Raw genomic sequence first — 15,079 nt, 5'->3', positions numbered from 1 at the left:
TGTTTTTTTTTTAATTTATTTTTTTGAGACAGAGTCTCGCTCTGTCACCCAGGCTGGAGTGTAGCAGCACAATCTTGGCTCACTGCAAGCTGCGCCTCCCGGGTTCATGCCATTCTCCTGCCTCAGCCTCCCGAGTAGCTGGGACTACAGGCGCCAGCCACCACGCCCGGCTAATTTTCTGTATTTTCAGTAGAGACGGGGTTTCAACACGTTAGCCAGGGTGGTCTCGATCTCCTGACCTCGTAATCCACCCGCCTCGGCCTCCAAAAGTGCTGGGATTACAGGCATAAGCCACTGCACATGGCCACCTTTATTTCTTTCTTTTGTCTGATTGCTAGCTAGGACTTCCAGTACTAGGTTAAATAGCAGTGCTTAAAGTGGGCAACCTTTCACCTTCCTTTCTGATTTGGATGTCTCTTATTTCTTTCTCTTTTCTGATTGCTCTGGCTAGGACTTCCAGTATTAGTACTGAAAGTCTAGGTCAAATAACAGTACTAGATCAAATGACAGTAGTGAAAGTGGGCATCCACTTCGTGTTACAGATAGATCTTAGAGAAACGGCCTTTCAGTTTTCCCTCCTCAGTATAATACTAGCTGTGGGTCTGCCACATGTGGTTTTTATTATGTTGAGGTATGTTCTTTCTACATGCAGTTTTTTGATGATTTTTATCATGAAGAGATGTTAAATTTTATCAGATGCTTTCTCAGCATCAACTGAAATGACCATATGGTTTCTGTCCTTCATTCTGTTGATACCACATTAATTGAGTCATGTATGCTGAAACATCCTTTCATCCCTGGGATAAAACCCACTTGTTCAATGATAAATGATCTTTTTAATATGTTCCTTAATTCAGTTTGACAGTGTTTTGTTAAGGATTTTTGCACCAATGTCCATCAAAGATATTATTCTGTGTTTTCTTTTCCCTTGATGTGTCTTTAACTGGTGTTGTTATCAGGCTAATACTGGTCTCCTAGAATGAGTGTGGAAGTATTCCCTCCTCCTCTATTTTTCAGAATAGTCTGAGTAGGATTGGTTTTACTTTTTTTTTTTTTTTTTTTTTGAGATGCAGTCTTGCTCTGCCGCCCAGGCTGGAGTGCAGTGGCCAGATCTCAGCTCACTGCAAGCTCCGCCTCCCGGGTTTAGGCCATTCTCCTGCCTCAGCCTCCCGAGTAGCTGGGACTACAGGCGCCCGCCTCATCGCCCGACTTTTGTATTTTTTAGTAGAGACGGGGTTTCACTGTATTAGCCAGGATGGTCTCAATCTCCTGACCTCGTGATCTGCCCATTTCGGCCTCCCAAAGTGCTGGGATTACAGGCTTGAGCCACCGCGCCCGGCGGTTTTACTTCTTAAGTATTTGGTAGAGTTCAACAGTGAAGCCACTGGGTCCCGGGTATTTCTCTGCTGGAAGACTTTTTATTACAGCTTCAACTTGTTACTTGTCATTGGTCTCTTCAAGTTTTATATTACTTCATGGTTCTATCTTAGTAGACTGTATGTATCCAGGAATTTAACCCTTTCTTCTAGGTTTTCCAATTTACTGGCATATAGTTGCTCATAGTAGCCTCTAATGATCCTTTGAATTTCTGTATTATCTGTTGCAATATCTCCTTTTTCATTTCTGACTTTATTTAGGTCTTCTTTTTTTCTTAGTCTGGCTAAAAAGTTTGTCAGTTTTAAGTTTTTAAAACACCATCTTTTTCTTTGCTTGATCGTTTGTATTGTTTTCTTCATTTCAATTTCATTTATGTCTGCTCTGATCTTTATTTTACCTTCTACTAACATTAGGTTTGGATTACTCTTGCTTTTCTAGTTCTTTAGGATGCATTGTTACGTTGTTTATTTGAAGTTTTCTTTTTTGATGTAGGGGCTTATAGCTATAAACTTCCCTCTTAGTTCTGCTTTTGCTGTATCCCATAGGATTTGGCATATTGTGTTTCCATTACGTTTGTTTCAAGATATTTCGCAATTTCCTTCTTAATCTCTTCATTGACCTACTAGTGACTCAGGAGGATATTGTTTAATTTCCATGTGTTTGTACAGTTCCCAAAATGCCTCTTGTTATTGATTTATAATTTTATTCCATTGTGGTTCAGAGAAGATATTTGATATAACTTCAATTTTTTGAATGTTTTAAGACTTGTTTTGTGGCCTCACATATGGCCTCTACTCTTGAGAATGATGCATGTACTGAGGAGAAGAATATGTATTCTTCAGCCATTGGATGAAATGTTCTGTAAATATCTATTAGGTCTATTTGGTCTATAGTGCAGATGAAGTCTGATGTTTCTTTGTTGATTTTCTGTCTGGATGATCTGTCCAATGCTGAAAGCAGGGTGTTGAAGTCTTCAGCTATTATTGTATTGAAGTTTATCTTTCTCTTTAGCTCTAATATTTGCTTTAAGTATCAGGGTGTTCCAACACTGGGTGCATATGTATGTACAACTGCTATATCCCATTGTTGAATTGACCCTTTTATATATAATAACCTTCTTTGTCTCTTACAGTTTTTGTCCTGAAATTCATTTTGTTTAAGTATAGCTACTCTTGCTCTTTTTTTTTTTTTTGGTTTCTACTTGCATGGAACATCTTTTCCCATCCCTTTATTTTCAGTCTATGTGTGTCTTTTTTATTTTATTTTATTTTTGAGATGGAGTTTTGCTCTTGTTGCCCAGGCTGGAGTGCAATGGCGCGATCTCGGCTCACCACAACCTCTGCCTCCTGGGTTCAAGCAATTCTTCTGCCTCAGCCTCTCGAGTAGCTGGGATTACAGGCATGCACCACCACGCCCTGTTAATTTTGTATTTTTAGTACAGACGGGGTTTCTCCATGTTGATCAGGCTGGTCTGGAACTCCCGACCTCAGGTGATCCACCTGCCTTTACCTCCCAAAGTGCTGAGATTACAGGGGTGAGCCACTGCACCCAGCCTATGTGTGTCTTTACAGGTGAGTGTGTTTCTTATAGGCAACAGATTGCTGGGCCTTAATTTTTTGTTGTTGTTGTTTTCTTTTTTTGAGGCAAGGTCTTGCTCTGGTGCCCAGGCTGGAGTGCAATGGCATGATCTCAGCTCACTGCAGCCTCAACCTCCCAGGCTCAAGTGATCTTCCCACCTCAGCTTTCTGGAGTAGCTGGGACTATAGGCATGTACCCCTGTGGCACCACCATTAGAACTGTGCTGGGTCAGACCTGAAGCCAATACAGCACTGGGTCTTGCCAAGGCCTGCTGTAACCACTACCTGGCTACCACCTATGTTTGCTCAAGGCCCTAGGGCTCCACAATCAGCAGATGATGAAGACAGCTGGGCTTATGTCCTTCCTTTCTGGGTGGCAAATTCCCCCAGCAGGTTCAGAGATGATGTCTGGGAACCAGGGCCTGAAATTGGAAATGTTAGAAATCTACCTGGTATTCTTTCTATTGCAGTAAGTTTGGCACCAAAACAGAGTCTCTGTCTGTGTCCACCACCACCACAGGCCCATGGGGAGTACTGCCAGGGTATCGACAACATTCACTTAAGGCCCAAGGGCTCTTCAGTCATCTTGTGAACGCTGCCAGGCCTGGGACTCACCCTTCAGAGCAACAGGCTCCCTTCTAGCATAGTGTAGGTCCAGAAATGCCATCCAGGAGCTAAGGCCTAGAATTAGGAACCCTAAGAGTTCACTTGGTACTCTTCCCAACTGTGACCAAGTTCAAATCTACGCTGCAAGACATAATCCCCTTTACTGTTCCCTCTCCTTTTGTTAAGCAGAGAGTCTTTACTTATAGTAGCTACTGCTGTGAATGTGCTGGGTCATACCTGAAGCCAGCGTATCTCAGAGTCTCACTCAAGGTCATAGCATCTACTATCTGGTTACCACTGCTGATTATTCAGGGCCCAAGGGCTCTTTAGTTAGCAGGTGATGAATCTTGCCAGGACTAGGTCCTTCCCTTCAAGGCAGGAGGTTCCCTTCTGGCGCTGACTGTGTCTAGACACTATAGGCATCTAGGGCCTGGAATAGGGGTCTCACAACTGTACTTGGTACCCTAGATGACTGTGGCTGAGCTGGTATTCAAGTTGCAAAACAAAGTCCTCTTTACTCTTCCCTTTCCTGTCTCCAAACAGAAGGAAGGGGTCTCTTTTGTACTGGCAAGCTGAACTGGCTGGCACTGTGTGGAAGGGGTGACACAAGCACTTCCTTAGTCACCCTGGCTGCTGTCTCACTAGGTTGTGTGCCCCTGCAAGACCACTGGTTCTGACCCCAGCACTACTCTAGGACTTGCCTGGGAGTTGCAGTCCTTCTACCCTAGACAGCTTTTCTAGTTCATATAAGACCCAAAGCACTTTAGCTTGCGGTGGCAAGGCTTGCCAAAACTCAAGTTCTGCCTGCTGGGAGAGAAAATTTCCCCTCTGACTAGGGTTAGTCCACACGCTTCCTCTGTGGGCATTGGCTGAGTTCTGCTCAGTGTTGGCAGTACTAAGTTCCAATGCAAAGTCTCACAATTACTACACTCTCACTCTTGGAAGAGTACAGATTCTCTCTCCATGCCGCAAGGCCACTGCAGCGGTTGGGGGGTGGTGTATTCAATTCAAGACTGTCTTCCCTACTCCTTCCATGCCCCTTTTAATAATATTAAGTTAAAACCAGGTACTGTGATTACTCACCTGATTTTTGGTTCTCATGAACCAAAAATGTGTAGATAGTTGTCAAATTTGGTGCTACTGCAGGGAAGACAAACAGTGGAGGCTTCTATTCAGCTATCTCGCTCTGCCTCCTCTCTCTCTTCTTCTTATTATTATTATTTTAGACAGGGTCTCTCTCTGTCACCCAGACTGGAGTACAGTGGTACAATCACAGCTCATTGCAATCTCGAACTCCTGGGCTCATGCGATCCTCCCACCTCAGCTCCCCAAGTAGCTAGGACTACAGGTGTGTGCCACTATGCCTTTTTTTTTTACCCCCTAAGACATGAGGTCTTGTTATGTTGCCCAGGCCTCGAACTCCTGGCCTCAAGCAATCCTCTTACCTAGGCTTCCCAAAGTGTTGGGATTACAGGCGTGAGCCACTACAGCTAGCCTCTCTTTAATTTTTTTAAATAATGATTTTTTCGAATAGGTAGTTTATTAATTAGTATTATACAAAAATTTAAAAGTTCAAAAGATTATATAATGAAAAACGAGTCACCTTTCCATCCCTGTCCCAATCTTCTTCCCCATAAAACCACTATTACCGGTTTCAATCTAGAGTAGTACTGTCCAACAGAACTTTCTACAATAATGAAAATGTTCTGCATTGGTGCTATCCAACACAGTTAGTTGCCTTTAGCCACAGGTAACTACTAAGCACTTTAAGTGTGGCTAGTTTGACTAAGAAACTGAATTTAATTTTACCTAAATGTAATGAATTTAAATGTAAATCGCCACATGTGACCAGTGGCTACTGCATTAATACAGTATAGATCTAGAGAATCTGTCTAGAGCAAAGGTTGTACTGCCTTAGCTACATAATGTAATCACCTAGTGAGCATTTAAACCTTCAATGCCCAAGTCAAACCCCAGACCAAATATAACAAAATCTCTGGAATGCAATTTAGGCATCAGTATTTTTTTTGTCAAGCTCCCCAGTGATTCCAATACGCAACCACCATTCAAAGTCTCTGTTCTAGAAAATCTATTATCTTACAAATAGATTACCTCTACCTAATATTTAAAAACTAAAGGCCTGGCTGGGTGAAGTGGCTCACGCCTGTAATCCCAGAACTTTGGGAGGCCGAGGCAGGTGGATCACTTGAGATCAGGAGTTCAAGATCAGCCTGGTCAACATGGTGAAACCCTATCTCTACTAAAAATACAAAAAATTAGCCAGGCATGGTGGCAGGTGCCTGTAATCTCAGCTACTTGGGAGGCTGAGACAGGAGAACTGCTTGAACCCAGGAGGCAGAGGTTGCAGTGAGCCGAGATAATGCTACTATACTTCAGCCTGGGCAACAAAGCGAGACTCTGCCTCTCATGCACACACACACAAAAACCTAAAAGCTTTTCCTGGATGCTGTTGATAGAAAAAATAAAATAAAAATAAAGAAAAATAAGAACCAAGAGGAGAATTTTTTTTCTTTCTAAGTTATTAATTAGAAAATAACTTTCAATTGCTCAGGTACATAAATATCTTTATACCTATAGAGGGTTTCCCCCAAAGTAAGTCAACAGGGGTAATTTTTACTGGGACTGATTGGATTTTTAAAGCTAAAAAAGAGTTTCCAAGACAGAAATACAATTTTCCTCTGTTTATAGATATAATACAGAGAGGATATTTGCATTATATATTGTTAAAGAACTCCTAAATATCAAGAAGAAAGGCTGGGTGCGGTGGCTCACATCTGTAATCCTAGCACTTTGGGAGGCCGAGGCAGGGAGATTACCTGAGCTCAGGAGTTCAAGACCAGCCTGGATAACACAGTTGAAACCCTGTCTCTACTAAAAATACAAAAAAACTTAGCCAGGCGTGGTGCCGGGTGCCTGTAGTCCCAGCTACTCAGGAAGCTGAGGCAAGAGAATGGCGTAAACCCGGGAGGCAGAGCTTACAGTGAGCCAAGACTGCGCCACTGCACTTCAGCCTGGGCGACAGAATGAGACTACGTCTCAAAAAAAAATAAAATTAAATTAAAAATAAATAAATAAGTTTTGCGTGTGGTGGCACAAGCCTGTAATCACAGTCCCTCTAGAAGGTAAAGCAGAAGGATTGCTTGGGTCTAGGAGTTTGAGGCTGCAGTAAGCTATGACCATGCCACGGTATTCCAGTCTGGATGACAGAACAAGATCCTGTCTCTAACAATAAAAAATAATAAATAACAACAAGATTTCAAACGTTTAAAAACTAGTGATATAAATATGTAACTGCCTAACATTACAGTTATCTAAATCAGCATACAGATAAGCATCCAGGTCAAGAAGGTAATTCATTAAATCATAAAGTTCCTGTAACATCTTGGTGATTAGTTTCAAATCAAACATTAAAAACAAACAAAACCCAGTGAGGTTTCACTGCATGGCTTTGGGAGCTGAGAAGCTGAAACAAAATGCTAACCCTAAGCACATGCTCTATAACCCTTGACTGTTTTAGAGGTGTATATATATATATATTTATATATACATTTTTTTTTTCTGAGACAGTGTCTCTCTCTGACACCAGGCTGGAGTGCAGTGGTGCGATCTCTGCTCACTGCAGCCTCCGCCTCCTGGGCTCAAGCAATTCTCCCACCTTAGCCTCCTGAGTAGCTGACACTACAGGTGCATGCCACCATGACTGGCTAATTTTTCTATTTCTTGTAGACACAGGGTTTTACCATGTTGCTCAGGCTGGTGTCGAACTCTTGGGCTCAAGCGACCCTCCCACCTCAGCCTTCCAAAGTGCTAAGATTACAGATGTGAGCCACTGTGCCCGGCCTCAGAGGTATATTTAAAGATAGTTTCGCACTTTTTTACTGTAATTTCTAGTATGGTCCTAGCTATCTTAAACAAAACTGTCAGTATATATAACAGTCTGTTTTTAAATTACGAGGATATGTTTTGTTTTTTTTTTTTTTGAGACAGAGTCTCACTCTCTTGCTCAGGCTGGAGTGCAGTGGCGCAATCTCAGTTGACTGTAGCCTCTGCCTCTTGGGCTCAAGGGATTCTCCTGCCTCAGCCTCCCAAGTAGCTGGGATTACAGGTGTGTGCCACCATGCCCAGCTAATTTTGTATTTTTAGTAGAGATGGGGTTTCACCATGTTGGCCAGGCTGGTCTCAAACTCCTGGCCTCAAGTAATCCACCCACCTCGATCCCCCAAAATGCTGGGATTACAGGTATGAGCCACTATGCCCAGCCAGGATATGTTCTTTTCTCTGTTTCCTCTTTGGAGTTACTGCCTCTATAGCTAATAGGACAACACATACACACCAGAACTTGCACTGACATTAAGAATTTTGGCATACATTACTTCAGGAAGGAAAAGCAAAACTGAGGAAAAGGAGTGGCAAAGAGATTAAAAATGGGGCTACAATTACATGAAATAATAACGGCAGCAACTAAGTTTTTTTTTTTTTTGAGATGGAGTCTTGCTCTGTGGCCCAGGTTGGAGTGCAGAGGCACGATCTTGGCTCACTGCAACCTCCGCCTTCTGGATTCTAACGATTCTCCTGCCTTAGCCTCCCAAGTAGCTGGGACTACAGGCGCCTGCCACCACACCCAACTAATTTTTATGTTTTTAGCAGAGACAGGGTTTCACCATGTTGGCCAGGGGGTCTTGAACTCCTGACCTCAAGTCATCTGCTTGCCTCAGCCTCCCAAAGTGCTGAGATTACAGGCATGAGCCACTGCACCCGGCCAATAGAAACTAAGATTTATATAGCACTTGCTATGTGCCAGGCACTGTTCTAAGTGCTTTACATTTAAATTTCACAACATTCCTGTGAGGTTGGAATTGTTATTATTCTATTTTACATATAAGGGCAAAAAAATGGTCACATAATTGTTAAAAGATAAGAGCCAAACGTTTGAATCTAGGCAATCTGACTATAGAGACCATTGTCTCACCATTAAAGATAGCCTGAGAATTCAACCGTATACATTTACTAGGACCCTGCTATATGCAAGGTAGCATGTAGGGAGCTCAAGGCACAAAGATACGACATGGCTTTCCTTCGTGTTTGCATCTGAATGATCACAGAGCTCAAAGTTTCCTTCTACCAGTTACCATTTCAAAATAATCTTTACACTCAAAATATTTCCTCAAATAATTAAGGATAAATGCTATGAAGAATGATTATCAAAGCAAAGCACCAATAGTTTAAAGAGCTTCAAATATTAATCCAGGCCAGGCATGGTGGCTCACACCTATAGTTGCAGTGCTTTGGGAGGCTGAGGTGGGAGGACTGCTTGAGCCTAGGAGTTTAAGACCAGCCTGGATAATATAGCAAGACCCTGTCTCTACAAACAACAACAAAATTAGCTGGGTGTGATGGCACATGCCTATAGTCCCAGCTACTCGGGAGCTGATGTGGGAGTACTACTTGAGCCCAGGAGCTCAAGGCTTCAGTGAGCTATGATCATGCCATTGCACTCCAGCCTGGGTGACAGGGCAAGACCCTGTCCCAAAAAATATAAATAAATAAAAATAAAAGTTAAAAAAAAAAATCCAGAAGAAGGCCTTTAATATGCCATGACAATGAAGAAAATGTCTGCATATAGAGACATTTTTTACATTAATGATCAATTTACACAAAATTTTAACACACTTGGTGTTTTTCCCAGTTCCAAATTATAGTGCTGCAACCATGTAAGTTGCATATGGCAAGTTCACGTTGTAAAAATCAGATAATGAATTTGTTGGCATCTCATCAACAGTAGCACTATTCATTCTTATAAAATCTAAAAAAATTGGACAGGTGCGGTGGCTCACGCCTGTAATCCCAGCACTTTGGGAAGCCAAGGCGGTTGGATGACGAGGTCAGGAGTTCAAGATCAGCCTGACCAAGATGGTGAAACCCCGTTTCTACTAAAAATATTTTAAAAATTAGCCAGGAGTGGTGGTGGGCGCTGCAATCCCAGCTACTCAGGAGGCTGAGGAAGAGAATTGCTTAAACCTGGGAGGCGGAGGATGCAGTGAGCCAAGATCACGCCACTGTACTCCAGGCTAGGCGACAGAGTGAAACTCAGTCTCAAAAAAAAAAAAAAAATTAATAAAATTGTTGTGTACTTTTTAAATTATTATTATTAAGGAAGCAGACGAGGCAAGACAGATTTCTATCTGCTGGAATGGCTCATGTATGAAAGACATTTGAAAACCACTGTCTGATAGGACAATATACCTAATAATGGTCAAGACAAGATCTCTAAGATCTCTTGTATTCCCATTTCATTTTACCCTAAACACTGGAATTTCCTGGTGGCTGGTTCATAAATTATGACCAATGAGAAAATAAATGGAGACATTACACATTTAGAGTAATAATGATAAAATTTTAACTTGAAAATTATGCGGAAATAGGCCAGGCGCGGTGGCTCACACCTGTAATCCCAGCACTTTGGGAGGCCGAGACGAGCAGATCACAAGTTCAGGATCTCGAGACCATCCTGGCTAACACGGTGAAACCCCATCTCTGCTAGAAATACAAAAAATTAGCCAGGTGTTGTGGTAGGTGCCTGTAGTTCCAGCTACTCGGGAGGTTGAGGCAGGAGAATGGTGTGAACCTGGGAGGCAAAGCTTGCAGTGAGCCAAGATCGCACCACTGTACTCCAGCCTGGGCGACAGAGTGAGACTGTCTCAAAAAAAAAAAAAAAAAAAAAAAGAGAAAAGTATGTGGAAATAAATAATAGAGGTTAGAAATTATACATACTGAAATACAAATAATACACTTTGTAGGTATATTACATGAAAAATAAATGTATGCAGGTAGCCAACTCTTGCTCATATCTGAATAGAGTGCTTCTATCTATCAGAAACCAGCAGTATGTCCTTGACAAAACTTTGGGTATAGTTTTTAAAATATACAAGCGCAACGTAAAATAGATTAATCAACCTAAAACTCAACTGTGTCTACGACTACAGTAAGTGCTACAAAAATTTAGAAGAATACAGAGTTCCTGCTCTAATATTTCTTTAACATCTAAGTCAGTGGTTCTCAAACTTTAGCATAGATCAAAATCACTAGGGGAGCTTTTTAAAACAAATTACTGGGCTGCATTCCAAAATTTCTGATTAAGTAGGTCTGGAATGGGACCTAAGAATTTGCAGGTCTAACAAGTTCCTGGGTAATGCTGATACTGCTGATCCAAAGACCATACTTTAAAAATCATTGGATTACAGCTAGGCACCACAGCTCCTGCCTACAATCCCAGTGCTTTGAGAGGCTGAGGCGGGACTATTGCTTGAGGTCTGGAGTTAAAGAGTAGCCTGGGCGACACAGTGAGGCACCATCTCTACAAAAATAAAAATACTAGCCAGGTGTGGTGGCGTGCCCCTGTAGTCTTAGGAGGCTGAGGTGGGAGGATGGCTTGAGCCTAGGAGTTTGAGGCTACCATCAACAATAATCACTGCACTCTAGCCTGGGCAAGAGAACGAGACCCTGTCTGAAAAAAATATATGTAATTTTTGGCTCTCTCTCTATATATTTGTTGGCTGGGTGCAGTGACCCATGTTTGTAATCCCAGGCCTTTGGGAGTTTGAAGTGGGAGGATCACGCAAGTCCAGGAGTTTGAGATCAGCCTGGGCAACATGGTGAGACCTTGTCTCTACAGAAAAATAAAGAAAATAGGCTGGGCATGGTAGTTGATGCCTGTAATCCCTGCATTTTGGGAGGCCAAGGCAGGCAGATCTCTTAAGGCTAGGAGCTCGAGACCAGCCTGGGCAACATGGTGAAAACTTATCTCTACAAAAAACTAAAAAAAATAGTCAGGTGTGGTGGCACATGCCTGTAGTCCCTGCTACTCAGGAGGCTGAGGTGGGAAGATCACTTATGCCCGGGAGATCTAGGCTGCAGTGAGCTGTGATCATGCCACTGTACTCTGGCCTGGGTGACAGAGCAAGATCCCATATCACAAAAATAAAAAAAATAAAGAAAATAAAAAATAAAATTAGCCGGGCATGATGGCACACACCTGTAGTCTCAGTTATTCAGGAAGCTGAGGTGAGTGGATAGCTTGTGCCCAGGAGATCAAGACTGTAGTTACTCATGACTGCACCACTGCATTCCAGCATAGGTTACAGAGTGAGACCCTGTCTCAAGAAAAGAAAAAAAAATTAAATTAAAAAAAATGTTAAAAAGAGGTCGGGCTTGGTGGCTCATGCTTGTAATCCCAGCACTTTGGGAGGCCAAGGTGGGAGAATCACTTGAGGTTAGGAGTTCGAGACCAGCTGCCCAACACAGTGAAACCTCGCCTCTACTGAAAATACAAAAATTAGCTGAGCATGGTGGCACACACCTGTAATCCCAGCTACTCAGGAGGATGAGGCAGGAGAAATGCTTGAACCTGGGAGGCTGAGACTGCAGTGAGCCAAGATCGCGCCACCGCATTCTAGCCTGAGTGTCAGAGATTTTTGTATCTCAAAATTAATTAATTAATTTTTAAAAATCACTGGATTACTTCATTTTCTTACAAACAAAGCTTGCTAATTCTGATTCTTTATTTTCAAATACATGTTATTGCTTTTGTCCTTACCTTTATTTTAGGGGAAATCGCTATGAATTGGAAACCCGTAAGATTTGAGAAGACAACAAAACTATATAAATGAAAGGACAAATATTTCATTTATTTGGTCTAAACATTCAGCAATTTCAGTCATGTACAACTAGCTATAATCACAGAAGTAATTACTGAGATTGAGAAGAAATAAAATCAGCCAAAAGCAGCAGAGGCATGCTGTTAATTTCTTATTTTTCTACCATAATAAATTGGAGTCAGCAGGGAGGAGTACCATTAATAGCCAAGAAACATAGATATAGCAAGAAAAACAAAGAAGAGACATGAAGGAAAAAAATGAAGGGGATTAGGATAGCAACAAGTGGGATGAGGACTGCAAGTGAAAATGGATAAGAAGCAGACACGTTAAGGAGGAAAGAGACACAATGAACAGAAGTGGCCAGAAAAGAAGAAAAAAAATGGTAAACAAACTATCCAAAAGTGTGGGGTAATTCACTAAAAGGACAAGCCAAGCCCTCAAAACTAAGTAACTAAATAACTCTTATTAGGGTATTACTATGCCATATTAAAGCACACCAACAACACAGGAATCTGGGCACACTTGGTGAGAAAGAAAAGAGCCATGCATACTTTTAGTAAACATAAATGACTCTATATAGTACAACTGTCATAAGCAAAAACTCTGAGTCGTGAAGAAAAGATTCAAATATAGGTGATTCTTATCAAGGTAAAAACAAGTATTTTATACATCTTAGCAAAAAATTTTATAAAAGTCGTATCCAAAAAAAGTCCTGGCAATTAATGGGTACTTAATTAACTAGAAATATCAATCATCCAGATATCTGACTTTTCCAAGTGTTATCCAAAAAGAGAACGGGGACACATGAAATGTATTATCATCACTTTAGTTGAATTCTCTAACAATTTTTACTTACCAGGGGGAAGATCATCAACTTTTGCTAGGTCATTCTCTTCTATTCCAGGCATCCCTGCATCACCACCTCTTTTGATTTGTTCTGCCCAAGTAACAGAAAGATAGAATTCTATAATTTTTCTTACATAATTTGAAAATGTTTTGAAGGAATGTAACAATCAGTTTCTAAAAGTAATAGGCAACATCAACTGAACATCTTTATATCTTGCTTTGGACATAGCTGTAACTCTAAAATAACTTACTCTTTTTTCTCTTCCATTAAAGGATCCAAATTTGAAACAATGAAGACACTTAATCATGTGTGAACTAAAATCAAACAATTTTCTTTCTGATTGAAAATATTCACTTAAAAATGGGAAGAAAAAGTTAATATCCTATTAATACAAAACAAAATAATAATAATAATAATAATAATACCTTTCCCATGTAGAATATGATTGCTTGAGGGTTCTTCATTCTTATCTGCAACATTCTCAGCTACTTTTGGAATATTTTTAGGTATGACTTGATCGTTTATATCCGATTCTTTTCCACCATTTGATTGAATCTTATGGGCCTCTTGCAGCTAGATAAAGATTCGATAACAATAAATATTTTTCAGTTCAAATTGTTAAACCACTGACACAACTATTAATTAAATGGTTCAAAAGGGTTCAAATAATGAACAACTAGAGATGCAGGATACATTATTTTCTGTGTGATTTTTATACCTGATAAAAAGTCAAAGAATAACACTTTTGAAAATCTCTAGCTACAGTAAATGAATGATTCGGCAAGCAGAGGTGACTCTGTTTGGCTATGCAGAGGTGTGTGATTCTGCAAGACGGCCTGCTGAGTACTATACATTGCCCTGATGGCCTACAATTGGGCATTTTCCTGGGTGCTATGGGCAGGGTGGGTTCTCTGTAAGCATATGTTAGAATCAAGCAGGATGGCAGAAAGGAGGAGACTGGCATACAGGTGCTTCTTTAAGAGCAAGGGTGAAAAACAGGCAATCTTCTTCCTAAGTGTGCTGGCCACCGAAGCACAGCAAGTAATGGCAGGACAATAAACAGGTCAGTGCTACCCCCAACGCTGTTCCTAACCTAGCATCTTCTTGGAAATGCGAATCTTCAAGTATATGGTTAGGCCTAACTCAATTCTCTCGATGGACCAGTATTGAGTTTGCCTCCATGGAAAATTGGGAGCAGCAAGGAGTCAAGTACACAAGCTTGGGATGCCATATACGGGTTCCTCTAGTCAACATTTAACATATCTATAAATGCTTTGTAAACTCTAAAGCAGTATGAAATATAATTCTTAGTAATGTTATAAAAATAGTACGAAAAAATCTATATGGAATCTAGAAAAACAAGAACAAAATCTTTTTTTTTAAATCTTTTTTATTTTTGAGACAGAGTCTTGCTCTGCTGCCCAGGCTGGAATGCGGTGGCGCGATCTTGGCTCACTCCAAGCTCCGCCTCCCGGGTTCATGCCATTTTCCTGCCTCAGCCTCCTGAGTAGCTGGGACTACAGGCGCCCGCCACCACGCCCCGCTAATTTTTTGTATTTTTAGTAGAGAGGGGGTTTCACTGTGTTAGCCAGGATGGTCTCAATCTGCTGACCTCATGATCCGCCCACCTCAGCCTCCCAAAGTGCTGGGATTACAGGCGTGAGCCACCGCATCCGGCCACAAGAGTCAAATCTTAAGAATGTGTCACAACAAAGGAGAAAGGATACTCTGACAATCAGGTGTAGGTATTCAGTGTCCTGGCAGGTAATATCAACAAATGTTTGCATCATGCTTCAGTTTCCGAATTGCTTTCATAGCTGTCCTCTAGTAGAAATAAAATTCATAGTTTTGAGAAAAACAAAACTGAGGCTTTAAAAAGTTAAGCAGTTTAGAAGTTAAGGCCAGGCGCGGTGAATCATGCCTGTAATCCCAGCACTTTGGGAGGCTGAGGTGGGCAGATCACGAGGTCAGGAGATTGAGGCCATCCTGGCTAACAC

General features: G+C 41.4%; 1 protein-coding gene across 2 annotated transcripts in view; it reads right to left on the bottom strand.

The window, feature by feature from the left end:
• The window catches only part of CASC4 (cancer susceptibility candidate 4), a 135,043-nt gene that overhangs the window by 75,167 nt on the left and 44,797 nt on the right, over positions 1–15,079 (bottom strand). For both annotated transcript variants that reach the window (XM_011941173.1, XM_011941174.1), the window contains 2 exons: positions 13,508–13,655; positions 13,092–13,172 (listed from right to left, as the gene is read on the bottom strand). In XM_011941173.1, coding sequence (XP_011796563.1) covers positions 13,092–13,172; positions 13,508–13,655 — 229 coding nt within the window. The remainder of the gene's footprint in view (positions 1–13,091; positions 13,173–13,507; positions 13,656–15,079) is intronic.

Source organism: Colobus angolensis, unplaced genomic scaffold, assembly GCF_000951035.1.
Source record: "Colobus angolensis palliatus isolate OR3802 unplaced genomic scaffold, Cang.pa_1.0 Scaffold199, whole genome shotgun sequence".
Classification (NCBI taxonomy): Eukaryota; Metazoa; Chordata; class Mammalia; order Primates; family Cercopithecidae; genus Colobus; species Colobus angolensis.
This window is presented reverse-complemented; position numbering and strand designations above follow the sequence as displayed.